Raw genomic sequence first — 24,292 nt, 5'->3', positions numbered from 1 at the left:
TATTGGTTAGGGTGGGTAGGTATACGAGATACCAAGCCTGTACTGCTTACCAAAGGTTTCCATGTGTAAAGGCAGAAGCTAAATGCCCACACCTTCACATCCTGATACCTAAAACCACAGTTTACAGCCTTGATCTGCTGATTTCAATCACTAGTATTAGTCAGCTTTCTCCAGCCCTCATGTAAACTCCAGCATTTCCACTGTCAAAGCACAAGTACCTCTTACATTTAAAAGAATGGTAGCTCTAGAAATACAGGTTTTGAGCAAGAAGTGGACCTTTTCCTTACCAAGGTTTTTATGCAAACTGCAAGCCTTGCCTAGAATGTACACCCTTCTTACCACTACCTTTTAGAATCTCTGGCTCTAAGACTCCACTCAGGTACCACGTCCCAAATGACACCTTTCCCGATTCCCTTGGTTAGTGCCCTCTCCTGGAATGACTTTGGATTTGTCTCTTTGTACAATACATGTAATATATCCCCAGTAGGCTATAAGGTCCCAGAGGGAAAGGTCTCTTTTTTAAAAATTTGGCAACCTCATTGTCTTAAGCCCTTCACAATCCAGTCCCCTCCTACCTTTCCCAGTCTTCTCACACATTACTCCTCTCTACGGACTCTGTGATCCAGCGACACCTGGCTTCCTTGCTGGTCCTTGCACATGTTAATTTTCCCTGGGTGTCTCTCTCCTCATCTCTACTACCTGACGTCCTTCAAGTCATAGCTAAAGGACCATTTTCTGCACTGTCTCTTTCATCTGATTTCGAGCTCCCTGAGAGCACGGATTGTTTCTCGACTTCCTTTGCATTCCTGCTACTTAGTACAGTGCCTGGCACGTAGTAGGTGCTTAACAAACGCTTGCTGACATAGAAAATACTTAATAAAAATGGTTTTAAGTGTAGTTGTTAAATGGCAAACACATTTTGGCCAAAAGCAAGGCCTGCCCCGCCTATGCATAGAAGATACATCCCCCTGGGAAGCCAGAGAATAAGAGCTGCTTATCTCTTCCATTTTAAAATATCTGAGTTAGCTGATTAAAAAAACCAAGAGATTTAGCTAAATCTAAGCAGGATAATTAGATGGGGCTCAAATGATGCATTCTGAGAACTGAATCTACTCATAATGAGAAGAGAGGTTAGGGAGAGTCCCCTCCCACTTTTACACTTGTTGGTAAAACCCCAGGGTATGAGCCAAGGGTAAGACCCTTGACTCCACTCAAATGAAGTTAACTGTTCCTTTCCTGCATAAACTGGGAGGTGAGAAAAGGTATGTTACTGGGTCCTTGAGAAGTATAAACTGCAGAGAGCATATTTTGAAGGTTCATCATTTCATACCAGCCCCTTGTTTCTTAACCACATCAAATGCTATTATTGAACATCTACATAGAATTGTGAGGGAAACAGTATTTTAATGAAGAATGCTACAAGTAAAGGACAATAATTAGTATTCATCTTTTAAAAAAAAAAAGATTACAGAAAACATTTTACTGAAAGTTGTGGCTAAAAAGAGACCTTCAGGCCTTTCCTCAAGGGTGTCTGAGAGAGACAGCAAGCACAAACAATGCGGAAGGAGCCAGAAGGCGTGTTGAGCTCCTGCCAGACGACACACCAATCTTTGAAAGCACAACGAGGGAGTCAAGCAGCTGCAAACATTTCACAAACTAAGAACAGAACTAAGGGCTAGATTCAGGTTTCTTTAAAGCTTCCAGAGTCCAGAGCAGAAGGGCAAAGACTAAGCTCACCTACAACACACAATTTTACAAAAGGAAAAGCCCCCACACCAGTTCAGCCACGTGGGAATTGAGACGCCAAGCTGCCTCTCTGGCCCAGAAAACAGAAGGACCGATGCACCAGCAGCTTAGGGGCCGCTGTGGGTCACAGCTGGTGAAAACTCTTCTTCCAGACACAGACACAGCTCTCTTCCACCTGGGCTCACAATGGAGCATGCTCCTTGCCCGGCTTCTGGTAAAACTCTGCCTGGAGGTCGTTTCTACTGACCAGCGTGGGGTTTCAGTTCTGTTTAAGCCACGAGAGAACATGGAAGCTGCCTGCCTCCTGGTCCTCCCCAAACTGTGTACCTCAGTCATTCCTGCCGAGAAGGCTGGGCTGGGGCTCTCCTCCTTCTCAACTCCGAACACTTTCTGACAGCGAAAAAACAAGGACCTTCCCAACCAAAGAAGCAGACTGCCCAGCACTCTCATCACCCCAGCCCAATTTCTGAAAGAAAGCATGGAATAGAGGGCTATTATCTGAAGACATGCCCCTATTAATTCTGAGAAAATAAAAGAAGTTTTCAGTTCATTCCCAGTTTTTTCATGGTCCGCCAACGGTCCTTGATCATCACAGCTGTTCGGTTAACAAAGGGGAAGTTTTTGGAAATAGCAGCCCAGTTTCCTTCCCCGTATTTTTTCACTCCAGCCTTGACCCATTCACTCTCTTGCATAGTCCATTTCTGCAAGAGAAAACCAAAAGAGACTTATCATACTCTGTCCTCTGAGAAATCCCAAGAACAGGATGCCCAAAGCACCAAAGAATACAGAGGAAAAGTCTAGAGAGAAGAATCTGAAACTACTAAGGCAAGTCAAAGGGTACAATCATTTTAAAAGATTTTAGTACCATGGAATTTTAAAGGCACAGTTAAATTAAATTATTATTGGCATCATAATTTTCAGTTATTATTTATTTAAAAATCACTTCCCAATGACATATCCGCCTTCTAAACATCCTTTCTCCATTTAAGAAACAAGCCATCAGTAAAAGCTGAAATGCTGCCACAAACCTCCCCCAAATTTAAGCAGCTCTACTTCCTATAATTTTAAAAGTCACAAACGAAAAAAAAAAAAAAATGCCTCATGCTGAGCTTTCTGTGACCAGTGAAGTGTATGCTGTCCCTTCTGGCTCAAGACTTGCTTAGTCAATAAACATTTATGAAGTGCCTACTCTTTGCCAGCACTATGCAAAACACTGGGTTCAGAAAATCCAAGGAAAGGTTCTAACCCTTGATTTTCCTTTTGAAGAACACCTGCCCCTTTGGTTATACTCATCTGAGACAGGTCATTTCTTCTTCCCAAAAAGAAGTTTCCAATTATCAAACACTAAAATGTGCAGATACTTTCCCTTTCCCTTCATCCTCTTTACATCCAACCAGAGAAGAACCCCTGGGCAAGCTTTTCCAGTTCTCTTTGAAAGGGAAGACTCTAGAGTCTACATTACCTGCTTTTTTGTTCCAGGGGCTGAGCTGTTGTTTCCATCTGATCCTGCTGCAAAAAAAAAAAAAAGGATGCTCATTTAGCCCTAGCTTTCACTGTCCAATCACACCACCAACCAAAGCCATGAGACAGAACAGAGAGCCCAAAGGGAACAAAAAGGGGTCCTTGGCTCAAATCAACGTCTGTGAACACTGGAAGAAAAGGGACACCACTTGAGGTTAGTTTCTGCCACAATTCTTTTAACGGTTCATTCTATTTTTTTTGCCCAAACATGTCAGGCTCTTTAACACTCATCTTCATGTTAATGGATTGTTGTGTGCTTACCACCCTCATGTGGGAACACACCCCTGTCCTGCACACCTGGAATGCTCTCCCACCTCACTTGCACATCAGAGAATCTGGCACCCAAGGTTCCGTTCAAGAGCCAGCCCCTTCACAAGGAACCTTCTCTCCACTTGTTAGTGTTTTTACCTCCCTAGGAATTACTTAACGGGAGTCTGTAGACAGGCCACCTGCTCCATAAAACAATCTGGAACCATGCTCTCAAAGTTACTACACTGTACACGCTTTGACCCAGCAATACCACTAGTGGGTACGTGGCCCAAAGAAATCCAAGAAAGAAAAGAACCTATACATATAAAAAATTTAGAGCAGCTCTTTTTGTGGTGGCAAAGAACTGGAAACTAAAGGTGTTCCTATCAGCTGGTGAATGGCTTAACAAGGGATGGTATATAAATGGAATGGAGCATGGCTGGGCTGTAAGAAATGACCAAGGGGATGGATTCAGAGAAACCTGAGAAGACTCCTATGAATTAATGCAGAGTGATGTGAATAGAACCAGGAGAATGATTTGTACAGAGTAAAAATACTCTAAGCATAGACAGCTCTGGAAGACTTTAAAACTCTGGCCAGTCAATGCTAGGCCTGCGAAGATGATGAGGAAGCACGCTGTCCACCTGGTGACAAAGAAGGGGTGAAGCCTGTGGGCAGAAAGACCTGGCTACCTGCTCCCCGGGAGTAGCAGCTGGGCTTGTTCTGCTCAGCCACACATCTGTATTGCAAGAGCTTTGGCCTTTCTTCAGTGAGAAGTGCAAAGGAAGAGCAAGTGAATGCTTGTTCACTGAAAAATTAAGTGTGCTTACAGCTAAAATAATATTGTGTATTTGCTTTGTGTATTAATGTTTATTTACTTGTGTCTGTACTGTGCTTCCCACCTCCAGGCAGCGGCCGTTTCTCTTTGGTCCAGCAGAGAGCAGTGCTCAGCACATGGCAGTCATGTAACAAAAGTCTGCTGGCCAAATGAATGAACAAACAAATGAATGAATATAAAGATACCTCAGAATTACATGCTGCAGCTCCCTACACAAATCTGCAGGCCATAGGAAGGAACGTTTCATATTAATTATGTAAGAGGCACTGCTGTTGATCCTGGGAGTCAAAAAGAAGAAATCTCTCTTTTACAAAGCCTGTCAGAATGGTGAAGGCATCAGAGATGGATAATCCCATCTACCCTTTTTAATAATGTCAGGCTGATCATTTCCATCAAACAAATGCATATTCCAAAACCATCAATTAACAGAATACCATGAGGAAACTGAAGTAGCACATTTTTATTTAGAAGTTATAAAAAACATAATTGCTAAGGAAGTGCTGCCTGAACAGTCTTCACTGTGAATTTTACAGCAAATGATAGCCTTGACTCTAAGGTAAGCTCACAGAATAAGAGATAGGATGCAAGTCAGATGTGAAGATGAAAGTCAGAGGCGTCAGTAATTTCTTAAAATACTTTAAAAATTATTTGGACAAGCATGTGGCGGAATGTTCACCGGTGCCAGCCTGTATTTTGTATCTAAGCATGTCTCCTTCATGCATGAACAAGTCATGTGCATATATAGAGACATGCTAGTTGCACGCGTGCATGCATGTGTGACATCCCTCTCCCCCTACCCCGAGAGCACTTGTGTGTGATTTTGCAAACGTACCCTGGACGTGAAAGAGCTCCTCCTCCTCCAGCCAGGTGTCTTTTTCTTCAAGCCCATTGGAGCTGTTCCATTTGTCTCTGTGTACTCTGAGGGAAAGACCAAAAATACATGTGGATGTAACATAGTGAACAAGCCTAAATAAAGAGAAAGCTATGCCCTAGGCAAGTTACACAAACATTCATGGATTTCAAAGGGAGGATATTAAGGGCGTCAAAATGACACGGTAAAAAATAAACACAAATCACCATGACATGCATCCATCAAAGCCTTAAGAGATTACTCTTCCACAATTCAAAGGTTATGGTTAAGGTCTCTCCCTGGTCAGTAGTAGCTCAACTCAGTAGCAGGGCCTCTAACCTAGTATTTGTTAAGATCACGCAGCATTCCCACTTAAATCATAGAGACTGAAAGCATGCTCTGAAACCCAGAGTTCCGGAAACTAGACCTGAAAATGCTGTTTAAGAGTATGGTTCAACTTAAGAAGGGATGCTTGAAGAAAAATAACATTTAGTGGTAACATCTCTAAGAAGCTAAGTGTATTTTGCTAAGTAGCCAGTAATTAACTATTAATTAAATCAGTCACAGTTACTTTGAAAATAAAAAACAGCAAACAAAAGAGCAAACCAGTTTGCCTTAACAAAAACATTTGATGTTCTTTCAAAGCAAACATGAAAATAATCAGAGCAGGTTAGATAGATAGGAGTGGCCCATAACAAAACTTCATAGAGATGGTGGAAATGTTGATGCTTTATACGAGTCATTGGGAATTTTTGCTTACACTGTTTCTCCTGACTAGGATCTTTCACAACTTGCAAATCCCTCTACCCATCCTTTAAAAGGTGGCTTAAATCCTCAAAAATCATACTTTTAAGTTGCTGGCTATTTGAATCCTCTAAAAGCACGCAAGTTTTTAAAAACACCTTTCCTAAGTTTTCAAAAAAGTTTTTCTAGCAACTAAGTGGATGTGATTGTAAAGTCAGTCTGTGGTCTTTGAACATCCATAGACAACGGAAGAGGCTACAGAACTACAGGGTAATGTCCCAAATTTCAAGGAGGGGAGAAATGGGAGTCTACAAGTGATAGGTCAGTGAACTTAATTCCTAGTAGGATTCTTAAATTCATTACTGGAGGGGTGCCTAGTGAACATCTGGGAAAAAAAAATCAGTAACTTCAAGCTAGCATGGCTTCACCAAAAATAGGTCATGCCAGACTAACATACTATGCTTTTTTGAATAGGTTACTAGATTGGTAGATCAAGAGAATGCTAATGTCAATCTAGATTTTTCGAAGCACAGGCTGCTGGAGACAACGATGTATCTGGAACATGCCAAGACTTTGACAAAGTTTCTCATGCTCTTTTGTCGACGTGAAAGTAGTTCCGTACCTACTACTAATAGTATCCACCTACCTACAGATTTGGAATGGGTCCTATCTCATTAATCATTCAATATCAACTTGAAAGAGTTTTAGTGGAGGGTTCCCCAGAAATGCACTTGGCCCTGTGCTGTTTAAGATTTTTATCAGTGATTCTCATGGGTAGCTGAAACAGAACTCTGAGAGAATCAGGATTTATGAAAGATCAACAGACCAGAATGGTGGGTTCAATCTAATAAGAAATTGACTAAGGATAAAAGTAGTCTTACACTTGGGTTCAGAAAAATCAGCTTCATAAATCAACAAGTATTTATACAAATCAACAAGATTTGCGAAGAAAGGCTAGGAAGCAATTTCTCTAGGAAAAAAAAAAACCGGCTTTTGTTGCTTTTTTAATGGACTATGAGCTCAATGAGTCAAAGGTGTAACACAGCAGCCAAGAAAACAAATAGGATATCGTTGCTCCATTGAGAAGTAATGATCAGAAGAGGGAAGCCAGAGTTCCTGTCTTCTGCCCTGGTCAGACCACATCCGTAACACTGGGTGCCATGTTTTAGGAAAGCTGTGGAGAATCAAGAGGAGGGTGACCAGGATGGTGACAGGCCTCAAATTCATGATGCATGAGGACTGGAAAAAGGGTCGAGGGATTTCTTAGCCTGGAGAAGACAGAGAAGCCTCACGGATGACATGATAGGTGCTCTCAAGTCTTTGAAGGGTTGTCACGGGGAAAGGGATCAGATGAGTTCTGATTAATTCCAGAAGGCAGAATTAGGAATCCGGGGTGGAAGCTGCAAAGAGGAAGGTTTAGGCCAGATGCAAGGAAAAGCCTCCTGACAATCACAGCTATCCTAAAGTGGAGTGGCCTGCCTTGGGAAAGACTAGGTTCCCCACTCCTCAGGTCTTCCACAACCACTTCTTTGGTACGTCGCTTTTGATCAGACAGGGCATGGACCACTTGGCCTTGGAGCACTGCCGTATTGACTAGGACCTATTATTTTCATGGAGTTTACTTTAAACTACTCGTAGCATTTATGGTGGTCACCATCATCTCTAAAATACACCATGCAGATTCCTACCTGAATATATTTGCTTATGTAATTTCTCACAGCTAAAATAACGCTATTCCATCTCATTCCCTCGACCCTCAAGAACTAGTTCATTTGAGGTATGGCTTCATCAAGAACAGGTCATGCATGCCAAGCTAACCTAATTTCCATCTCTGACAGGATTACTAACAGAGGAAAGTTACGGATCTAGCTGAATGTAGATTCCAGCAAAGCTTCTGATAATTTAATAACTCATGCTAGTCTTGTGGATTAGACAGTAACACAATTAGATGAATTCAGCAACGGTTAGACAGCCAGACTCAGAGTAGTGGTTAACGGCTTAGTGTCAACATGGCAGGTCTCCAAAAGATTACCTGTGCTCAGCCCTTTGCTCTAAATATTTTTATTAATGACTTGGAAAAAGAAATGGACAGTATGTTCATTAACTCTGGAGATAACACCAAGCTGGGAGTAATCACACGCTGGATGGTAGAACCAGAATCCAAAAAGATCCTGATGGGCTAGAGCACTGGACTGAATCTTGAAAGATAAAATTCAGTAAGGATGAAGGCAGTCTTGTACTTGGATGACAAAAAAGAATCCACTTCATCGCTTCTAATGAGGGAGGCATGATTAGAAGGCAGTCTAAAAAAATAATCTGAGGGTTTTAGTGGGCTCCAAGCTCAATCTGTGCCAGCAGTGTGATATTTCCTCAGCCAAAAAAGTTAATGCTATCTTGGGCTACCTCGGAAGGTATCACTTTCAAGAAGGGAAAGTCACAGCATCTCTGCCATGGTCAACCCTCATCTGGAGTTGTGTTCCCTTCAGGTTAAGGAGTGTCCAGAGAAGAGGAACTAGGTTGGTGAAGGGCTGGGTCTACGACCATTGGATAAGAGAAGCCTTAGAGGAACAGGAGAGTGATACTCAAGTACCTGAAGGGCTGCAACAAAGGAGAGATTAGCTGTGTTCTGTTTGAACCAGGAGCAATTTGGGCTTGAGGTCAGGAAAGATTTCCCGACCTCACTGAGTTGTGGAATGGGCTGACGTGAATAAGTAGCTCCCTCTGTCTCCCTGGAGGTGTTCAAGCACAGGCAGGTAGCTGCCGAGGCCCTTTCCAACTCTCAAATGCTGCAATTCTTCAAAAGCCCCCACCAATCTCACCTCCAGTCAGTGCTCCCTCTTATTAACTTACTGGCTACACAAGTCATCTGGCACATGTACACTGTCTGGGACAGCTTCTGGGTTTTTCTTATGTCTTATTTTACCATTGTACTGTCATCCACTTCTCACCTAGGTCTGGTGCTTCTGAGCAGACAATGAACTTGAAGATAGGAATCATGTCACATTTTTTTATATCCGTTTAACAAATACATTCTGGGGCCCTAATATGGGCACATTTCTGCAATGGGTACTGCAGAGCAGAGGGGTCAAACTTGCCACACAGCTCCCAATGCTCAGGAACCCAATTAACATGTAACTGGGAAATGTTTAACAAAACAAATAAAAATGCAATACAACACAGCTAATGTGAATTAGTGGTTTTCTAAGTCAATATATCGGGGCAGGGATTTGTTTCTATTTGAGTTTGACACCACTACTGTAGGAAGATACTAAGAATCCTAAGACATCTTTTAAGAATTATGACACATAGGAATGTATAGTCTAATTAGGTAAATAGACCACATACACCAATAGCTATAAGGCGAACCCCCAAAATAGGTCACACCCTAAAAATGAGATCTCCCTGAAAGGAAAAATATACACTGAATAATAACACCAATTTTTATGACATTTAAAGTTTTATGTAAACCACATTCAGGGGAAAACAGTATTCAGTAAATGAAGTTCAGGAGGAAAATTCACTTTCATCGAGAGCTATCTTTAAGAAAGCTTTCAAAGAAAAGGTGGAATCTGAACAGGGTTTTGAAGGCTGGGCAGAGTTTCTTTTTTTTGCCCATGTGCACAGTTTTGGAATCCAAAGATGGGGTGGTCAGTTTATCCAGAGGGAACTGCATGAGCAAAAACACAGACACCTACAAGGTCTGAGATGTTCCAGAGAGGGAGACCAAGTCAAGTTTAGCAGCACAAAGGGCGAGTACAGAGCGGTGGGACACACTCAAGCTGGAAGGGCATCTGGGGCAAACTGTGAAAGTCATTAGATGCCAGGCTAGAAGGGCAAGGCACTGCTCATTATTCACTATCTGTCGAAAGATCAAGAGCCTCAAATATATGCAACAAGCAAGGGACTACAAGGGTTCTGTTTCTTGAGGGGAAAATAAAGAAATGTAACACAGTCTCCTTAAAATAATCTGCCTTAACATTAAACGGTCTGAAATGAACAGCTCCAGCTAGCTCACTGAAATGAAATCAAGGAGAAACCAGCTGGGGAACGTTTCCATTCTCTTTCCTGCCCTCGGACACCTCCTGGGCCCCCATTTCTGAGTTTTGCTCTAGGAGCGATTTAACACCAAGTTTTTCATGACTTAGTTTAACTGCGCTGCTTCATCTATTAAAGTGATAACCACACTAGGACAACCAACCAACCAACCAAGGACGGCAAAGACCATCTTCGTACTTATGACTCTTCTCCCCAGCCAGGGGCTGATTGTGTAGCTTCAGGACTGTGGAGTTGGAGGCTGAAGACACAATGGTCTCTTGGGAGGAGTCCGGGCTGTCACTCTGCTCACTGCCCTGGCTGTCATGCTCCAAAACCAATCTGCTTATTGTCATACACTTGTTCTGGGGCTGCAGTTCAGAGTTATCTGTAGACTCCGAGGGAGAACTTTCGTCTTGTCTCTGTCTCTTGTTTCTGAGGGCTGCTGAAGGGGACGCTGGACTGGAAACTATAACATCCTTCTGGTCCAATTTAGTGAAAGCCGCTTCCGGGTCTTGTGAATCAGAAAGGCTCCAAAAAGCTCTTTTCAGAGTTGAAATCCCAAACGTAGAAGGACTTTCAGATACCTGTCTAAAAATAAGAAGAAAAATACTCTGACAGCCGAAGGTCAGTGTCATCGATTCTTGCTAGTTTCCCAACCCAAACATCTACGTCCTCCCCAAGCTGTGATGCCCCAAACCGGACAATGTAATTTGGCTGAGGTCTAAACATTTTCAAAAAAGGATTCTGCCCACCTCCGTACCTAATCACAAAATAGAGGCTTTCTTTCAAATGGAGAGAGAAGAACGACTGTAACATTTGGAGAGCAGGTGAAAAAAAATCGAGAAAAATTAGTCTTTCCAGAATTCCCCTTCCTGCTCCTTCTCCTTTATAGAGGAGACCAAAAGAAAAATGACTGGAATTTGTATGCCAATTTAACTCTAATGAAATTTGTTAAAAACACTGAATACTATTTGACTATGTCAACCTGGGGTGACATATGCTCAAGTCTGTTCAATTGATTTCATCAGGCAGTTTATACACATTGAACTTCTGCCCTCTTTGGAGATCAGAGAAGTAGCATGGGCGGGCAGAAAAAGCAAGAAGTGACCAGAAGGCCTGAGTTTTAAACCTCCTTTTCCAACTAAACTAGTCATGTGACTTTCAGCAAATCACTTCACTCTAAGGGGCCTCACCCAGCCTCCTCTAAGAACAGAAGAGGTTCTTTCCCATAAGTTATCTGTTAATTAAGCTATTCAAGAAGGAATAACCTCACTAGTCAAGAAGCCTGCACTTCCAATTGCCACTGTTTCACAGACATTTCTTTCCAAGGGAAATGTTCCCCACCTCATGGGCTCTTTGAGTGGCTTCTCCACGGGCTCCAAGGCCGGCTGCTTGTCTTCCTTCATATTCCCAGGACCTTCACCCACAGTATCAACAGCAGCAGCATCGGCTGTGGCACTGGCAGGGGGAGCCGGAGCCACGGCGGCCACAGCAGCAGAGTCAGCTGTGACGGCGGCTGCAGCAGCAGGAGGAGCAGACGATGCAGAAGATGATGATGATGATGACGTCGAAGACGATGATGATGACTCAGATTTTAAAGCCCTCTTTGCGATCTTGGAAGGGAAGAGACTATTATCAGAAAGGATTCTATAGGGTTCCATTAATTCCCTGTTCGATAACAATCAACACTCTCGTTATGGAAAGAGTTCACTTGAAAAACTTAAAGTCAGTAGTGGGGAAAAAAGGAAGAGTTGTTCTAAGATATCTCCCAAATTTATGTTTTCCCTTCACAAAACAAAGTAATGGTGACAAATAAAAAGAGCTCACAATTTTAAAAACTACGTAAAAACAGCTGTTCTGACACTAGGAAAGGGGATCTGATTTCAGTGGTGTTAATTACCTCCACATTTCAGGTTTTTATTTCAAATATTCTTCACTCTTGGTTGCCAAATCCTATAGGCTCTTGCTCCAAGTCTGTTGGATCTGCCTCTCCTCTCCTTATTTCCAACCATGCCCTAATGAAGAGTCTCTAACTCAGGGGTAGTCAACCTAACCCCAGACAGGAGTCAGAATTCACGAGTGTCAAAGGGCCACAATGTTTCCTGGGGAGGGTTTGAGTGGAGCTGACAAATATTTAACTCATTCATCCATTTATTTATTTTTATATGAAACCTGGGATGTGTTTTATTGGGGAAAGGGAAACCATTGTGTCTATGTGTGGACATATATAGAGTATTCTAGCTTTACTGTAACTTATTTTTTCTTTGTTGGAGGTTTCTTTATCTTCACCCTTGTATTACCTGTGAAGGTAATGACAAAGCCTTGGGATGGCTACCCCTGCTCTCACTCTAACTATGGCTTCCTCCATCTCCATCTAGCCTTAATTATTTCCCAATAGTACAAAGTAACTTGTCCTTAAAATTTCGGGTCCATTTATCTGTAAAGGGCATTGTTTTACAAGAAAAGAAAACCCTACCTATGGTAACATCCTGTCCACACTTCACCAATAGTGGAAAAATGACTATGAGCCTTGATTACTTTATTCCAGCTATCCAGATACACAGAGGATCAACAGGAGTGGAGGTGATGACAGGAGGAGAGGGGTTCTCAGAGGAATTTGCTGATGCCAGCTCTATTAACATTTCAAACTGGTTAAGAAGATAATTAAAAATACCTTGGCCATGTGATCTACAAATCAACCACAATGGGCCACTGTAACAGATTTTTAAAAACATGATTACAAAAAGCTAGTAAACATCTACAACCCAAAGACTCAATATCCATCCATACTCAAAACAATCACCTTATCAAGTGCAGCCATCTCACCCTGAGTTCCAAGGTCCTCCAAGTTCCCACTTTGCACTTTACTTCTCTCTGTACGCTTGACCCTATGTACTTTGCCCCTGGCAAAGTAAACCTTGACTTGGCCACTTTCTATTTGAGGCTGCACATTTCCTAAAAGCCCATGGTTCACAGGCTTTTAAACACTCTCATTTCACATCTACCAAGTTCTTATCTCCCTTCTTCCAAAGCCTCTCCCAAATTTCATCTCTTTCACAGCACCCTGGTCAACTGGGGTAAATCACACTTGACTTAATTAAGCACAACAAACACACTCCATGCAACAAAAGGAGAAAAAGCAGACTGTGTAGAGGAAAGAAGCTAGCTACGTCTCTGAATCATTTCCCCACATAGGCCGGCAAAACATCCACAACAGAAAAAAAAAAAAAAAAAAAGCACCTGATGACTTTAGAACCCTGATACACAAATCTGCTGTGTGAAGGGACCTACATACCGTCAGGAGATAAGGCTCGGCATCATCCATGTGGCTCTCCAGAAATCGCAACATCTTCTGCTGGAAGGTCTCATAGGAAAAGTTCTGAATCACAGGATGTGTGACGTTCCTTTCTCGGATAATGCCCAGCAGATCATTTCTCAATTTCTGAATGAAAGACCATCATTTACAACATGAAAAATGGACGTCAAGTGAAGAACCCAGTTATAGAGCCTTGAAGAAATAACATTATAACATTTGCAATGTGGCAAATGCAAATCCCAAGTACTAAAAGAAAAAGTATGACATCAATTGGATTTTTGGTAAAAGAATACTGTCCATTCCCTCAACCAAGCCTCCCTGATCTGAATGCTTTCTGTGGTCGACATCTGAACCACATCAGAAACAGAGCAAACTGCTAACCCATACCAGCTTTTCCCATATCCAGGCACTGGTTACAAAAGGGACAAAGCCAGGGAAAGTAGGGGATTGAGGCAAGTCTACCATATGGAAAAGTAAGTCCAAAGTGAGCCTACATGACAGCATCACCTTTGGATAGCATTTTGTCTTTGTATCTTCCCTAGCCTTGACACCATATTTTACACATAGTAGAGATAGGCACTGAGACAGAAAGGACCTAGGATATTATTGCTTTAGGCGACTAGTGAGTAAGAAAAGTCCTTCAGCCAGTGCAGGGCTGCACGTTCTCTGAGGATGAGTGTGAGAAAGCACTGCCCTTGCCAGGGTCAAACAGCCAGCATGCGTCACAGGCCAGGCTGTCTGGCTTTAAGGACAGCTCTGTATCTACTACACCATGATGTCTCCAGTGCATGCAGTAATAGGCATTTACGAAGGAGCTACTGAACCATCATTTACATTTTAGTGATTTTCTGGGCTGAGGGGCTGCCCTCTATCTGTTTCTTAAAAAAAAAAAAAGGATGGATTCAAGTCATGGTAAAACCAGAATAAATTTACCTGAGTTGTAGGATCCTTGGACATATGTTTTTTCAAAATTTTTGAAGCTTTTTCAAATTCTTTGTTTTTGATACAAATGATGACAGCCTAGAAAGGGAAAAAATGATCCTCACTTTGAACTGCTTTAATAATAATGGTAACAAATTTAATCAGCACATCAAGTGAACTCTCTTTAATGAAGTGAAATTAAAGCTCCCATTCAAAAGCCTTTTTGTATTACACTCAGTTCCTTATAAAATGAAATCTTGACTTAACATTAATGATTATTGCCAGAGCACAGCAAACAACTTGATTCAATCCACAAAGGCAAGGTCCTTCCATCCTAAACTTTTAACCATCAGGATCTTTCCAAAGTGCTGTTTATTTTTTTAATGGGATGAAAGGAGAAAGCTGATCCATGGGATTATTATCAATAAGGCCAATTTGAATCATCTACCCTCCTCCCACCAATGGAGGTGGTTTCAAGGTAGCTCACTCCCAATTTCAAGAAATTATCTCAGTTCCCTTTAAAGGCCACAGCTTTTACTGTACTTTGGTGTAGTGAACACAAATGTTCCTTTATTGTTTCAAAAAGCTGCGTACTGACCACAGACTTTTCCAAGTTAGGCTCAGGAAAGACTTGTGGCCATTTTTATTGAAAATGACCCCAACCCCTAGGAGCACACTGATGCTGAAAGAACCACCTCAGTTGTGCAGAGAACAAAACGAACCAATTCGATACATGGTCACTTCCACATGCATTGAACTAAGAGGACCAATGGGTTCTAACAGAAACAAAGGTATTTCAAAGAATAGGTGCTAAATACATAGAAAATGATTCTGTCAATAAAACTACAGAAGAATATTTGAGGCTCATTTCGAATTAGAAGAAAGGAAGATATCATGTAAAATATTATGGATTTGAGTTTTTAAGAAAATACTGTAAACATATAAAAAATTAAGAGCATTCAGGATAATCCAGTAAAATGAAGGAAAGAAACAGGACCATGAAAAATGTGACTTTTAACTCAAAATTAATATGGAATATTTTTATGAGCCTCAAATTCCAAGACAAGTAAAAGAACAGTAAATTGGTCATTTCCAAGAGCACCGAGTTTCCCTCTAACATGCCAACTCTAGCAAGTATATAACCCAAAAGAAGAAAAAGCTTGAAATGTCACTTATGAAGACCTAGGCCATTCATCTTCTCTAGGCTCTGCCTAGTCACATGTGGCAAAAGGAAAATGGTGTCAAATCTGCTTCTGGGAAGATGCCAACGAGCTTTTTGTTGGGGTCCTTCTAACATGCTGTCAATGAAACAAGACGACTACTAATAAGAATCAGATTACTACACATACACACAATCACACTCTACAAAGGTGATGCTAAGGTAAAAAAGAATCTGCTGCCTCTCAAATACCAAGAATGGGAACTTATGCAAAGCAGTTACTAAGGAAAGAACAATACTGCCCCTGGACTTGGTATCTATTCTAAGACAGTTGCTGCTTTTTTGGGGGGTTGGGGAATAGGGGAGGCAATCAGGGTGACTTGCTGAGGGTATATAGCTAGTAAGCACCTGAGGCCCAATTTGAACTCAGGTCCTCCTGACTCCAGGGCCAGTACTCTATCCACTGTGCTACCTAGTTGCCCCAAATTGCTTTTTCAAGTCTTATAACAACTCCACAACTTTGTGAAAATATTAATTTAGGAATGCGTGTTCCATTCCAATCTCATTTTCATTTACATAAGAATAGACTTTGAAAGAAAGACTGTGAAACGAAGTTGGAACTTTTCTCAAACATAGACCCTCCTTCCCCTTCACTCAATGTATCTGAAAAGGTCTATAATTAGATGTTCTGTTACAAGCTTCAGTTGGCTAATCTAGCAAATCACTAGTTCAAGAAGGTTATGGTCTACCTGCTAAGAGGAATACAGTATCCAGAAGCTTTGGAAATAACCATTCAATGCACAGTTGATTATCTTCATGATTTGTACTCTGAAATGGTCCATTATGTCTCAGAAAAGTACCCTGAACACCCAGCATCTAAAAGCACAACTCCTAAAAATACTCTAAAAAATTAAATTGCCACTTGTTACCAAATAGGTTATTTAAAAATCCATAACAAGGAAAATATGACAAAGGTCCTAGATGTAGTTTAGGAAGAGAAAGGAAATGGAAAGTAAATAGCAACCAAAAGTGGTGAAAAGGCAGATGGCAGCAGAATGAATCATGTGATCAGACTAGGTATAAAGAAAATTTTGGATATAATCAGGTCCCAATACTGAGAATCAGCTTCTTTTTTTTTCTTTTCTTTTTTTTTGCTTTTTGATGAGGCAATTGGGGTTAAGTGACTTCCCCAGAGTCACACAGCTAGTAAGTGTTATGTGTCTGAGGCCGGATTTGAACTCAGGTCCTCCTGACTCCAGGGCCAGTGCTCTATCCACTGCACCACCTAGCTGCCCCCAGAAGCAGCTTCTTGTAGAGAATAAACATCTATTTTCTTTTTAAGTATTCAAGCAATAATGCAGCTTGTGAGAGCAGAAATGGCTCAGATTTTTTTTTTTTGGAAAGAGACTTGTCTCAAAAATGTGTACTACGAACTTAACTGTTAACACTCCCCATCAGAATTCCCACAAAGGAATTTCTTTCTTTTTAAAATTTATTTATTTCAAGGTAAAGGTATTTAATGAAGTAGCACAGCAAGAAAGAGAGCAATGAATCCCTCATAAACCTAGGTTATACTATTCTACACACACACACACACACACACACACACACACACACACACACACACAGTCAAGAATAGAAACAAGCAGGGAACATGTGCAGAGAGGGAGAGATGTAGGGATCATGTGTGGCCAGAGTACATATTTCAGAGGCACACCACAAAAACACCTTCCCAGCTTCCCCACCCCAAATACTCCCAACTCTTTGCCTCAGACACATAATACTCACTAGCTGCGTGACTCGAGGCAAGTCACTTAACCCCAATTGCCTCACAGGAAAAAAAAATCTTAGGAAGAGGCATTTTATCTCCAAGAAGACATTCTTTGCTACAGCTGCTCATATACGAGAGGGTGTGACCAGCAAGCTATCATTGCTTAATTTTTTCTTTGTCCTAAATTTCCTAATTGAAGGGTTTGAGTAATTTTATCAGAGATTATACTCTAGCTCATCTGTTCATTTTAATCATAGAAGGCTAAGAAATACTTATGCACCTTCCCTATAGGGGCTATTCACTCAACAGTACGACAGAATTTCTTAAAAGAAAGCATCACTGCTTCTGATTTGGCATTTTTTCAGAAATATTTAATTTTCTTTTTTTTCCCCTCCACCCCTAGAAATATACATTTTACACATGCAAAGAAGACATTCTTCTTTATATCCCTCTTCTCCAAAGAAAACCCACCAAAGAGAGGCCTGTCTTGTAGTTATCGAGAGAAAGCCAATGTGGACAGTCAAAGTGATCAGCAGCATGCAGAAGCATTCATTTGGTGCCCTTCAGGTCATCAGAATGCTTTGTGGGACATGAAAAAGCCTTCCTGACCTCAGGTTACCAAGATACTTTCCTAAGGATGACAGACAATTTTGACCTAGTACACTGGGGAGGGGATTCCTGCAACAGATGAGAGACTGGAGGTGATGTCCACTAAGGTCACCCCTAGCTCTAAGACTAGACATGGGAAAGGACAACTTCCAAAGGATTGGGTACATAGCATTAAAGAACAGAGAGAAGATCAAAGTAAATATAATGAAAAATTCTAGTCCCAGTTGTAAAACATTTTTCCAAAATGAAGTGGGAAAATGGAAGGGAGTCAATGCTGAATACTTCCAAATAAAGTTAAATCTGAATACCTATAACAGGTATTAAAATCCACAGCAAAGTCCACAGGCCGTCCCTAAAGAGAAATTTCCCTACCTGGGCTCCAAGGCTCTTGCTTAGCTGACTGTTCCTTGTTATACCAAAGAGAATACCCTTTTTACTCCAGTCATCCCTTTTCCCCAACAACGTCCACTGCAAGACAGCACAGGTAGATGACAACAGAAACTACAAGGAAATCTTAGGGTACAAACTATCTCCAGAATGAGTAAATTAGTTACAAGCATATACAATTTCATATTATTTGATTAAGCTTAATGAGGCTCTTCCAGATTCCTCTTTTATTTGTCTGTTCTGTCCTCCCCATTTCTTCAACTATCCTTTAAGTCACTCTCTTTCCTTGCTAGTCCATTCTTACTTTTCACCTAGGTCTAAAGCTAAACTATTTCAATATCCCTAGTAACTGGTAAACAATTTTCAGTCCTGGACTCACTGCCACACTGTTTCGATCTAAAATTATTCTCTTTAAATCTGAGCCACGTGGAAAAAAGAATTAGACTAATTCAGCTTGGCCTTCAAGGGCAAAGCTAGAAACAACACAATGGAAGGTACAAAAAAGCAAATTCAGGCTGAATGCAAGGAAAAACTTTGTAACAAGAGCTATCTGAACATGGAATGGACTATCTCAAGAGCTGGTGGATTCCCCCAAAGTAAGAGGCCAGATGACCACTTGTTGGCTGGGCTGTAAAGCGGACTCTTGGTCAGGTATGAGTTAGACTTTCTGGCCCCTGAGGTCTCTTCTGACTCTCCAAGGACCTCTTGGTGTGCAGGGCATATCAAACATACACTGTGTACGACATACACTGCTCTGTCCACTTCCTGAGGGCACCAGGGGCTCGGCGGGCTTGAAGTGAACCTTCTAGAGACACAAAGTTCTTTCAAGGTGTATGCTCATGTTATGTCTCAGTCCTGGTGGCGGCAGCTATCATGTACTAGAAGGTGGCCCCATATGGTCCAACTGCCAGAAGGAACAAGTTTCCCTGGAGATAAGTCAAAACTGTGTACTGGTTCCTCCTTCTTCTAATCATATTCCCCAGGGGAATAGAGGAGGGCAGAGCAAGCCTTCAGCAGAGCCTCAGAACATTCTGAGGGTGACAAGGTAGATGAGTACTTGGAGAGAAAGCAGACCATGATTTACTGTGGCAGTCAGGAGTTAGAGCCCTTTCTGGACCAACGGAATATAAAAACAAGTTCAGTCAGAGATGGGGGGAGGTGGAAATACTACTGCTGAGCCCCCGCTTTCTCCCCAGACAGGTGTAACTTCTACCTATGAGCACTCTGATGGACTATTTAGGGTTTTTGGAGAACGTTAAAATTCATCAGATCTAGGGGATTTTAAAAACGTTTATGGGGCAGGAGAAAGAATGGGCAGAGTGAGCTCAAATAGAACCTACATTTTCTCTTGACCATTCGAGCGGTGAACAGTTATCTTGACTGGTGAGGACCAGGTCACAGTCTCAGTTATTTTCCATTCACTGAACCTTGACCTTGCTTACTTTAGAAGAGGGTCTGAGTATTGGTTCTGGTTCACGTTGTTCCCCCATCTGGGAATCTCACCTGTCACTGAACCAACTATCGTCATGGATTCCTAAGCCTCGGTCAAGTATACTCTAATAAATTGACATCCCTGAACTCTGCCCGAAGAAAATTTTTCAATTTCTGGAAACAGCCTGTTTCTAATCTGTGACTGCTGTCATCTTCAACCATCTTCATCTGTTCTGCTATTAACTAGTTTCTATAGTAGTGTGGCATACTAGATAGTATCCTGGACTCGGGAATGAGGAAGACCTGGATTCAAATCCAACTACCTATGAGGCAAGTCACCTAACTCCCTCAAGCTTCATTTTCCTCATATATAAAATGGGGATAATACGACCCTCACTTCCAAAGTTATCGTAAAGATCAAATGTATTAATATACGTAATGTGTTTTGCAAATTCTAAAACCTTATTCAGTAAAGAGCTGCTATTATTCTAACGGCAGATTACCCCAAGTCTCTCCAATTCCAATCTTACTAGACCACCCTGGATTCTCTTGAAAATCTCTAGCCTCCTTTGTTATACTAGCATCTCCAGGGAACTATTTCATTTCAGATAAGACTGTCATAAAAGAAGAGCACTCCTCTATCAAAATTGGAGCCAAAATGACAATATTCCCAAATCAACTTGTAGACTTGTGGGAGGCTGATCAAATTCTGAGAGGCTGCCTGACATAGAGAATACTGCCTGTGACACAGTGCCTGGATGGTCCTGGGCAGGTCTACCTAACCATGAGGCCCTAGGCTAATAACTCTTCAAAAGCTGCAGAACAGATAGCAGAACTGCTATTTGAAGTGGTAGAGGAAGCTCCCTTCACTGAGGAAACAAGTCCTGGCCACAAAAAAATCAAGTCCCAAAGATCCTCGGTCCCTTTTTGCTGCCTTCCTTCTCCCTCAACATTCTGCGCACCAGAGTGAGCGGGCTTCTGTCTAAAAGAAGGCTGTCTGCCTTGGTCAAGATCTTAGCTTATCTGAAGAGCTAGACCCTATCTATCCTCTGAAATGTCAGCATTTCCACATCCAAACCACCTTGGCCACATCCAGGGCCTCTCCTTGTCAGTGACAAGCAAGGTCTCAGAAAGGGGATGAGGCACAGGGGGGGCTGCCTGTAACTACTGGAGTGGAAGGTGGGGGTGGAGGGAAAGGGGAAGCTGTGTATCGTTTTTACACCAACAATAACCCAACCCCCTTCCACCCCATTCCAAAAGACTGAACACACCTACTCTATGAAATCGCAATACCATTTGCAAAAAAAAAAAAAAAGTATATATATATATATATATATATATAAAGAAATGAAAGGAGAAATTGATCCTTACAGCCTCCTTGACCAGTTTTCTACTGGATTCTACCACTGCTTCTGTGAGAGTAAACTCCGTTTTAATGGTCTCCAGCACATTGATAGCGGATTCCAGAGGTGTGAGTTCAGCCTCCATATCAAAGGAACAGTCTAGGATAAAGAGAAAGATTTTTCACTTACAGCTGTTTTCTATGGATCTGAAAGCTAGGGCAGGAAAAAAATGTCTAAAAGAAATCATATTTACTGGTTATATATGGAAAACAAACATGGAATTAAACTGCTAGAAATCAGCAATTTGTTGGAAGAACACATATTGTTTGGAAAATATAGTCATAGTATGATGTGACAGTCCATTAATACTAAAGAAATAGGAAGAACACATGCCTCAAGGATACCAGTTAATCCCAGAATCCATACTGACTTTCTTACTACAAAGGTATGCACCTGACCCCAGCCTCCAGGTAGAGGCCAGAGTCAGTTTGCTATGTAATTCTGAATTTCATTTAAGAACATACACTTGGTTGGTTCAACTTTGAAAGACTCATCAACTATATGACCAACACAATACGTAATTTCAAAGGACTCAAGATGAAACATGCTACTGAGAAAATCAAACTGAGTTTTATTGATTGCTTTTATTCTATAACTGATTCTATTCTCTATCACCATTCTGTGTAACTGACTTTGTCTTTAAATTCCGTTCAGAAATTCACAGGTCCAAAAGTTCAGTCTTCTTCCCTAAGTTAGATTTTTAAGTTCAGTTTCCCTATTCAAATAGTTTAATTAAAAGAAGCCTGCTATCTTAAGTCTAAGAGTTCAGTTTCCCTATAAATCATCTTTAATTGAAGAAAACCTGTAATCTCTACACTGCTGGCTGTCCTTGGACAATGAGTGGAAATGTGTTATCTCTTAGGGTCAGAAGTTCAGCTTTCCTGTAAATCACTCCCTATCAAGGAAGTCTTATCTCTTACTCCACTAACAAGCAGATGGACTCTATCAATCAACCTTTCCAGACAGTAGGATGGAAGGAAGGGTTGTTGCTAGCCCCCAACGTCCAACCGATCACATTGTTTTTGTCGCCTGTGATGCTACAGGCTTTGCAACCAATCATAATGTTTTTTGCTGCCTATGAAGTGGTTTACTATTTTTTTGGAGGTTCCTCCTGTCTATAAAAGAAGGCTGTATTCCTCGGTCGAGGTCTTAGCTTATCTGAGGAGGCTAGACCCTATTTATTGGCAAATTCGTGCTTTGTCAATAAATTGAGGTGCTTCAAATGTTGTGCCTCAGTTTACTTTCATTACACTACACCACCTGACATGACAGGTGATACAATGAAGATTGAAACATTTTCTCCCCAAGTTGGAGAATTTGTTTTGAAGACAAGACACAATAGGATTAACATGGGTTTTATTTTTCTTGCTTTCTCAGGTGGGGCATGGGCAGGGAGAAAATGTAAAGCTGAAAATTAAAAAACAGAAACAAAAAAACAAACCTTGGTCTGTTTTTCTTCATCACTAACACCAGAGGCAGGACTTTTAAGAAACAGATCAGAGGACGATTAAAATCTAATTTAAAAACTGGGAGCATACCAAAGGCAATGATATAAACCACCCCCACACGGCACCTTAGCGTCTACAGTACTCTGAGATGACTTAACTCATGACTGAAATTAAAAGAGGACTATAAATTACTCCACAGAAAAGACAAATAGCCCAAAAAGTAAGCAGCTCTCCATACCCAAATTCTCCCCCTCTTCTATACGCGATAGACACTGCATAATCCGCAGCAGCCGGGAGATGGTGTGCTCCTTCCCCAAGGGCCGTACAAGCAAAGCTGGAAAACAAGACCAAGCTGGGCTAACGGGCTGTCTGGGATGGCCCCTGGTGTCCCCCCACCCCTGGGGTGGTGTGTAGGGCTGTCCAGACCTGCTTTTGCATCCCTCTCTAGCGCCCCCCCCCCGTGGGGCTACACAGACCTCCCACTGATATTACGCCCCCGCCCTCCCACCCCACCCCTAGATGCTGCCCACACCTGCTGCATCTTCTCCCCTCCGGGCCAGGAAGCTACCCGGAGCTGTGCACATCTGCTGCCACACACCCGCTCCCCCCACACCATCCAGCCGGGGATGCTACTAGGGCTTATTCACACCTGCTGCGCCCATCCCCCTATGCTGCGCGCCCGACTCCCCCCATCCACCCCGGGATGCTGCGCAGGGGAGCCCACACTTGCTGCGCCCATCTCCCTACACTATGGGTCCGACCCCCCCCACCCTGGGTTGCTGCGCGGGGTAGCCCACACCTGCTGCGCCCCCCCATCTCCCTACACTGTGGGTCCGACCCCCCCCATCCGCCACCTGCTGCGCCGTCTCCCCTCCACCCCCCTCCCCCGCTGCTGCGCCTCCCCACCCACCCGGGATCCCGCGCGAGGTCCTCCACACCTGCTGCGCCCCGCCCCCACCCCCGCTGCGCGCCCCCCGCCCGCAGCGCGCCTCCACCCGGTCCTCACCCTGCATGATGTCCCGGATCTGCCTGAAGTCCCCGTACCGGCCGCCCCGAAAGGCCCGCAGCGCCTCGTGGAAGTAGAACTTCAGCACCCAGCGGTTCACCGCCTCCTCCAGCCGCGCCTCGCCCACCCCCCGCTCCCCGTCTCCCCGCAGGCCCGACTCGTGGCGTCCGCGCCGGGCCCGCCCCATCCTCCGCGACGGCCTGCGGCTCGCGGCCCGCCCGTGCCCATCGTGGCTCCCGCTGCTCCCCCCAGGCATCGCGGCGCGGCGAGGCCAGCGAACGCGAACTAGCCCGGCCAACCCCTGCGCCCGCGCGCCGCTCGCCCGCGCGCCGCCCGCCAGACGGACAGCCCCTCCGCCGGCAGTGACGTCAAAAACGCCCGCCCCGGGTGTCGGAAGTGGCGCCCTCAGGGTCCGCCCCCGCCGCCGGGACCAGGGGAAGTCCCGCAAACCACAATCGGCCGGCCCGGGGAGAGAGAACTACGAGTCCTAGGGTGCTTCTCTGGCCTTCGTCACAATTCCAGGAGGCCTGAGCCGCAGAGCTTGCTGGGAATTGAAGTCCCCACCGGCCTCTCGCCTCCTGAGGCCTAGCGCTCCCTGGGAACGCGCACTGGAAGGGAAGCGGGGCTTAAAACGTGTGATGGTCTGGTATAAAGGCCCAAGGACTGGCTGCGGAGGCAGCAGGCCTTCCTAATCGCGGGCCTCTTCCCCGTTTCTTCCCTATGAAGAAAAGAAGGGCTTTACGATTAGAACATCTCCAATTTAGACCCATCTCTGAAGCCTTGCCCGGGGACAGGTCGCCTCCTCACGTCCAGGGAAAAATGGCGGCCCAAACAGATGCTGTAACATATATCCCTAGG

The 24,292-nt window shown here is 43.2% G+C and overlaps 1 protein-coding gene across 2 annotated transcripts; it reads right to left on the bottom strand.

The window, feature by feature from the left end:
• Nucleotides 1-1,399: 1,399 nt before the first annotated feature.
• On the bottom strand, nucleotides 1,400-23,690 carry TERF2 (telomeric repeat binding factor 2). 2 transcript variants are annotated; one of them, XM_027847617.1, is made up of 10 exons: nucleotides 23,435-23,690; nucleotides 22,667-22,762; nucleotides 20,949-21,079; nucleotides 14,233-14,319; nucleotides 13,279-13,425; nucleotides 11,328-11,596; nucleotides 10,182-10,571; nucleotides 5,187-5,272; nucleotides 3,209-3,252; nucleotides 1,400-2,447 (listed from the first exon to the last, which is right to left on the bottom strand). In XM_027847617.1, the coding sequence occupies exons 1-10, from the start codon at nucleotides 23,688-23,690 to the stop codon at nucleotides 2,289-2,291; spliced, it is 1,665 nt and encodes a 554-aa protein (XP_027703418.1). In that variant the 3' UTR covers nucleotides 1,400-2,288. The 2 variants fall into 2 exon arrangements, with proteins under 2 accessions (XP_027703418.1, XP_027703416.1); XM_027847615.1 differs by having other exon boundaries at nucleotides 1,401-2,447; nucleotides 3,209-3,255.
• Between the last annotated feature and the right edge of the window lie 602 nt (nucleotides 23,691-24,292).

The sequence above is a fragment of the Vombatus ursinus genome, unplaced genomic scaffold (assembly GCF_900497805.2).
Source record: "Vombatus ursinus unplaced genomic scaffold, bare-nosed wombat genome assembly UNPS02005286.1, whole genome shotgun sequence".
NCBI lineage: Eukaryota > Metazoa > Chordata > Mammalia > Diprotodontia > Vombatidae > Vombatus > Vombatus ursinus.
The sequence above is the reverse complement of the archived record's forward strand: the minus strand, read 5'-3'. Positions and strand labels throughout refer to the sequence as shown.